This window comes from Fulmarus glacialis, unplaced genomic scaffold, assembly GCF_000690835.1.
Source record: "Fulmarus glacialis isolate BGI_N327 unplaced genomic scaffold, ASM69083v1 scaffold25368, whole genome shotgun sequence".
In the NCBI taxonomy this organism is placed as follows: domain Eukaryota; kingdom Metazoa; phylum Chordata; class Aves; order Procellariiformes; family Procellariidae; genus Fulmarus; species Fulmarus glacialis.
This window is the reverse complement of record NW_009230483.1, coordinates 1-7,136: the sequence shown is the minus strand read 5'-3', so window position 1 is coordinate 7,136 and position 7,136 is coordinate 1. Positions and strand designations below refer to the sequence as shown.

Sequence of the window (7,136 nt, the reverse complement as noted above, 5' to 3'; positions counted from 1 at the left end):
CGCCCCGCGGAGGCAGAGAGCGGGGCCCGCAGGGAAGGCCTGTGCTGAGGGGCTCCGTGCGCGGGCCCGCCAGCCGCCTTCCTCCCTGGGGAGGAGGGAGCTGCCCGGTGGGCTTTCCCTTTCGGTGCCCCTGCTCGGCAAGGCTTCTCGGCTTCAGCTTATTAAAATCTGCTTGTGTGGCGGTAGCTACTTCTCCGCTCAGGGGTTTTTACGTGAAATGCATTTCCTATGCGTTGCTTGCAGTCCCACCTAGCACACTAGGCGTTGCATTGTGCCAAGGCTCCTCTTGTATTTGAAGAACGTGACCTCAAATAGCCCTCTCTTGTCTGAGAACATTGATGGTTTGGGTTACAAGTTCTTTGAAGTTACAGTTTACAGGATGTCAAAACCCTGAAAGGAGTTTTTAGTGTCCAAAAATAAGACTGGTAGAGATTTTTAAAATGCATCAGTGTCTCAGACTCAGCAGGTGTTTTGTAGCAGATACTAGAGGTAGACATGTCAACAAAAAATGATAGTCCGGCATTGTCACGGCTTTGTGCTATGTCTGTACAAGCTGCAGGGATCTAAGAAGTGTGCCTTGCTAGTTACAGCTGCCAGGTGCCAAAGTGACAAACTCAGAGAAGGTTCTTACAACATAGATATCCCAAAATAAGTTAAAGCTTTAAGTTCCTGTTTTCTGAAAGGGTTTTTTTTTCCACGCTGCCTACATTATACGAGTATTTTCTTGAGAACTTTGTTATCAATAGCTTGATTTTATGCCTACAGGGTGCTATTTCTCAAATAGTGGGTTTTCATGTGATGCCTCATATTCCCCCTCTCACTTCAGTGACTAGTTTTAAGGGTTTGTGCTAGTCAGGGAACAGTTAATTAGCTTTAATAGCTGGCAGTGGCTTAGCTTCCCCAGAAGGGAGGTGGAGGACAGGCCGTAACTACCAGGCTGTTGGCAGTAATTAAGACTAGTTAGCTGTTCTGTGGCTGAAGTCAAGATGCTGTAATCTTCCCCCATGAATTCACCTACAAACCACTTAGGAGTAAATTTACAGTTTGGAAAACTGCATTAGTAATGATCATAATAGGTATATTTCTTCTAATCTTATTCCCTAATTGCTTTATTATGGTAAATAATTTAGCAATAGTTGCAAGTTGAAGGAAAAAAATTCTAGAGTGATGCTAACTGAAACACTTTAGCTGAAAGTTAAGTTTATGTTAATAAAAACTTAACTCCAGGTAGAATTCTAGCTTTGACTGGAATGTTGTCAAATGTTGACCTTGTTGAACAGAAGCTTAAATCTAACATAGACTTCAGGTGAAACAGCTCCTTGTAGACAAACATTAGGTGGTTGGCTAAGACTTTTTTTAAACTAATTAGGAGTATGAACTTGAAATGCTGCTTGGCATTTAACAGCAATTTCAATGGAAAGACCATGGGAGAATGACGGCACTAAGAAGAAAGATTTATTTAAAAAAAAAGAATTAAAATAAGATTGTTGGGCTAGTGGTTGCTGTAGGTTTTTACATATATGTGTGCGTGTGTATATATATCTTGGCACTAAAAGTTTCTACAAAACAAAGTCATGAAAGCCATGCTGCTACAAATAATCCCTTGGACAGCTGGCAAATGGCCAATTTTTTTTTTTTTAATTACCATTATATAGATAATAGAATTTAATGGTTTCCTCATGTACTTAATACTCCAAAATGTGATACTTTTTTTCTGTGTGGAGGGGCTACTTAAGCTATACTAAATCTAACTCTCAGTATTTTTAAAGATGTCTAAAATACTCTGATTTCTCAACTATATCGATTTTCTTTTCTGTAAGTGGGAATGTTTCTTGCATTTAGTGTAACTCCATCATTGTACTTTTTAGCTAAAGTTCTGTGAGACTACTTGGACTGTGCTTTTATTACATCTAAATGATCATTGCATTGGTTTTCTCTGCCTAAGGAATGGATGTGCATGGGGAAAAGTGAATTCCTTTTATCTTTTACATTAAATTTTACTAAATAGGTGAAGATCTAATTATGCTTGATATAAATCCTCCCCAGATCTCAAAGCTTTTGAAAGAAGACTTACTGAATATATTGCATGTTTGCAACCAGCTACAGGACGTTGGAGAAGTAAGTTTGATGTTCCAAGAGGTAAACAGGATTCTCTTTTTCAAGCTTTTTAGGTTTACCAGTGTGTATCTTTGATTTATGTTTGTCCAAACAAATATCTGTGCTTAAACACTCTTTAAAATTTCTGTGGCATACATTCAAACACTCTGCAACAAGATCTTACAAGATAACAAACTAATACTTTAGCCAGAGTTAGAAAAATGAGGTCAGGCTTGAATTGGCTCAAGGCTGAATTATTCTGGAAATAGGTGGGACAGTAAGTTGTATTTGTTTCTGTTTTGGTTTGTTGTTTTTGGTTGTTGGTTTTTTTTTTTTTGAAGGCTTAGACTTCCCAGAGAGTCACTATAGTTACTTGAAGTAAATATGATTGGGTTGCATAGTCCCTATAAAATTGAAGGTAAAAAAAGTTACAGCAGTGTGCCATAAGGGCAGAATATGTCCTCATCTCTGTTCTAACAGGGAAGTTTGAAGGTGAGGGGAAGGCAAAAAATACCCCAGATGTGCTGCCAACTTTGGGATCAGTAGTCCATGGTGGAAACAGACTGGGTTTTTTTGTTCTGCTGAAGTTTCCGTACTCAAAGAATACAGATATTTTTTGGAAAATATAAAATACCATCTTTTCTCCTGAGAGGCCAAGAGGTTAATTTCAAATGAAGGAACTGGAGGAATGACTATTTAAAAAGCAAAATCAACAACAACCCCCCCACCCCAAAACGCAAAGAAACACCACCACCCCCCCCACAAGCCCCCTTGTTTCAGAGCAAGTGGGAGGCAAGCAGATATTTGCAAGTAGATCTAGAGAACTTGTGCGCATCTACTGTAGGAATGGATTTGGCTTCCAGAATGGCTATTTACTGTCAGATATAATTAAAAAAAAAAAGTACCGGAAACTTCTAAGCATATTTAAATGAGATTTGTGTAACTAGTATTGTGTTCACTAGCTAACTTTTTCCCCTAACTGCTTGTTTTGCTAGTTATGTAATTCACGTAAAAGAGGGACTTTTTACTTTAATTATAATGGGGTATTTAACTCAATGTTAACTTTTCCTCCTGTTATCCAGGAAAAAAAGTACTTAACATAGAGAAGAAGCTTTATGCTTTTGATAGATCTTTTCCAACTTTCTTTTGAAAACTTAACTTTTTAGGGTTACTTTTTTATTTTGTTTTTATTTTTGTAACATCAATAAGGAATATGCAACTCAATAGTAAATTATAGCAGTCCTACAAACCTGGAAGTAGTATTTAATGAATAGCTGGGTTTTGTTTTCAGGTTCTTTCCTATGATCTTAAAGGCTGGTAACTCTGTGTCTTCTCTTTTTTGTGTTGTTTTTTGTTCCTGGCCCCCCTCCTCGCCCCCATAAAAGACTTTATTTGCATCCAGAACTTCAGGCTCCACAGAAAACACTCAGAACTGCCAAATGTCCAATGAAAGCTGCAAGGCTTTATGGGTGTGCAAGAGTATGAGCTTTCTCTGCTTTTGTGTTTGTTCTGTTTTCTTTTTCCATCAACCCCTGTTCCCCAACCTTTTGTAGTCTCTCAGAATCAGTCTAGTATCTTGTATTACTCTAACGTGTATCTAGCATTATCCATTTACAGTAAATTGATTATTCTTCCTAAGCCATTCTGGATGTGTAGAGGTTTTTGTTACTCTTCACGTGCTAATGCTAACATGCCTTTTGACTCCTGTTTAAGTTTTGTGGTTTTTTCTCTATGTCAGCTTTCCTTGCTTGTAATCATGTTGATTGGGGTGAGGAGTGTAATGCAATTTAGATGTGCCACTGAAACTGCTGGTGCCAATGCCTCAGGCTTTTCTTATGTAGAAGAGCTAGCAGGATAGAAGCTTTAGTTCTGCTCTGCAATTTGATGGTGCTGCATTTCTGTTGCCCAGGCTGCATAAGCTCAAATAGCATATGCAACATTTGGTACAACTCTTACTCCAGTCTTCCAACTCATATTTTTGCTAACAGTGTTATTTTAGAAACTTTCATTTTTTCAAATCATCAGGATGTTTTTACTTGACAGAACTTAGATTTTGGTACCTACTTCTCCCGTCCAGGAAACTTGCGCAGAATCTTTACGGCTTCACATAACAGAAGTTTCTTTGCCTATTTTCATTTCTACCTTCTAAGTAGAAGCTTTTCCTCCCTCAGAAGTGGGAAAAGAAATAAATGCTTAAGAGCTGCTACTGAAAAATAAATGTTTTTTAATAGAAGTGAGGTATACTGTTTGACTCTTGTTCTTTTCTTTATCAGTGATTCTGATAGTGGTATCAGTCTGCACAGCAACTGGTGCTTGGAACTGGTTAATAGACCCGGAGACACAAAAGGTAAAGATCAGGCTAATCCTGAATGTAGTCAGTTTCATAGCTTGGTGTTGCAGTCAAGTGGTATAGTATCTTGAAAACCAAAAGGCTAAAGGTGGTTCTCCCATGAAACTGGGAGATCATTTTTAGTTAAGCTCTCAAGCTGTCTGGAATTGTTGTGGAATATGTCCTGGGACGATGCCTACCAGAATGCTACACCTTGAATGTTTATCTGAAGAATTGTTCACAAGTACTTAGAAATGGCTAGGAAAAGTATTTTTTTTTAATTAAGTGAACTAGGCAGCAACTTTCTGTATGTTTTAGAAAGTATATAGTGGGACTAATATGATTTCTTTTCTAGGTGTCATTTTTCACATCACTTTGGAATCATCCATTTTTCACAATTAGCTGCATTACCCTAATAGGCTTGTTTTTTGCTGGAATACATAAAAGAGTGGTGGCACCATCAATGTATCCTTCAGTCATGTTTGTCAGGTTAAAAGTGTTGCAGTTACTGCTGTTATTGAAGCCTATGCTAATATTGCTTTTTCAGTTTTTACTTTGTGTACAAGCATTAGCTGCTTTCCTTGACCCAATCCACACAGTATAGCAGCCCGATGTCGAACTGTTTTGGCAGAATATAATATGTCCTGTGATGATGTAAGTGTTAGTGGTTCATTACCTAAACCTTGTTTTTAAAAAAAAGCAAATAATTCAAAAAGGCACGCAGTTTTTTTTCTGAACAGCACTTGCATACACCTTAACAAATTCTGTGTGTCTGTAAAACTGGAATGTAGAATACTTAGTATTGTTCTATGTGTTGTTTTAAACCTAGCCTGTAAAATAGAACTTGAAGTGCAATTGTTGGGCTCAACTTTCAGAGTCTAAACTTTATTTTTTTTCTGTCTTGCAGACTGGAAAATTAATTTTGAAACCTAGGCCTCATGTTCAATAAGGGCTGTCTTCCTTCAGTTTTTTCCACTGCCATGGAAACCAAAAATGACCTTTTTTAAGGTAGTATGACAGCAAAAAAACAAACAGGACTGGTTGTCACTGCCTGGGAGTGAAAGTCTTACACAGTTGACAGTGAAAGTGTGCAATATTACTTTCTTGAATATTTATCCAAATTCTTTGTTATCATATTATCAGTGCTTTTGCTACTTCTGATTACCTCTTTTTCAGTATTAGTATCACTTTTTTACTTCAGCTAGAACAGAACATACAGGTGAAGTATGTTAATCGGCTATGAAGTTGAACTTGAAAATCAAACCTCATTTGTGTTATGTGTCTTTGTAAATAGCAGATCGATGCCAATGTTCAGGAAAAGAAGTAATATTTGCTGTATGGATTTTTTTGTTCTCATGAACAGTATTGAAAGGAACACTTACCATTCCCATGATGTTTTATTAGCACACTTACTCGTTACAGCTGTCCTTGTCTCCTGGTCATTCTTTTTGGAACTGGTTAAAAGGCTTGCCGAAAGACTGTCTGTCTGTGCTGGAGAAAACTGGTCTTACTATTTAAGAACTTTGCAAATGTATCAAGGATCACCGTTGTCAAATTGTATATATAGTGCACCAGCCACTTTCATTGTGGTCATACGTAGCTCCTTGTTTGATGTGGTTCACAACACTGCTATTTTAAGATTTTAATATTTTAAAAATTGTCTTAAATATGCTTGTATCTTCCCAGTTGTAAGGTTGGACTGTATCTTGAGTCCACATGACCATTCTGAGTGGATTTTTATGCTGTGATAGTCTGAATATGAAACTAGTATTGCAAATGTGTAACTTCAGATTTGGTAAAGAAAATATAAGGAGTGCCACAATAAAATAACAAAATTTGTTATTCAGAGTGTTAAAAACAAGGTGTGGATGTTATATGCATAAAGTGTAACTTTTGAATAGCTAAAATTGTAAAGAGTTTTAAGTTGTTCAAGGTGCCTTTTTAATTGTTTCAAACTCTTTTAATTGACTAAAACTGCAAAGCTGTTGCAACTTCAGTAACTCCTACTACAAGGTAGACTGGCTTTTAAAGGCAGCCTATTAATGTAACTTTGTCAGTTGAGACATTAAGAATTGTCTCCTGTAATTTTTCCAGTAAGTCTTCAGGCCATCCATTATTTTTAACTGCTGTATATTTTGTAGGTTAATGTGTATAAAATAAATTCTTTTTATAAACAGATGTTATCTTCTTTTGTACTGTGCAAATACAGATCTCAAATGAACACAGAAGAACTTCAGAAGTTTATAGCTGAAGTCTGTAACTTTCATACCGGACCAACATTTCCTATATTTGATGTGGTTCTTACAGTCTAAGATACTGACACCAGAGAGAAAGTCCTTCAGTTTTCCATCCTGCAGGTCAATCCTGCCTTCTGTAAGTGCTATTAGAGGAAACCGTTTCATTCAACCTGTACCTCGTTTGAGTTTTTGGCCTGGGGAAACATCCAGAGTAACCTCGTGTCCTCGGACACCTGTAGGGACACGGCCGATGCGCGGGTTACAGGGCCGGGGTGAGTTTCGCCCGTTTGGCGGAGCAAGAAGGCGTTTCGCTGGTCTTGCTGGCGGTGCTTGCCCGGCCGGTGAGCCGGGCTGCGTGTGCGCCAAGGACGGCGCTGCCGCCTCGCTCTATCTGTCTTTAGGAACCCCCTCACCTGGCAGTAAGCAGCTCCTCGGGGAGGAGGGCTGTCGAGCGGGGGCCGGGGCGGCGGGGC

General features: G+C 38.3%; 1 protein-coding gene across 1 annotated transcript; it reads left to right on the top strand.

The window, feature by feature from the left end:
* Positions 1–2,046: 2,046 nt before the first annotated feature.
* Positions 2,047–6,603, top strand: CNEP1R1 (CTD nuclear envelope phosphatase 1 regulatory subunit 1; the record flags this gene model as incomplete). The annotated part of the gene is made up of 5 exons (XM_009584249.1): positions 2,047–2,118; positions 4,371–4,444; positions 4,782–4,891; positions 5,026–5,080; positions 5,334–6,603. Coding segments are annotated over 5 exons (353 nt in total), but the record flags the coding sequence as incomplete, so codon positions are not given.
* Positions 6,604–7,136: the final 533 nt, after the last annotated feature.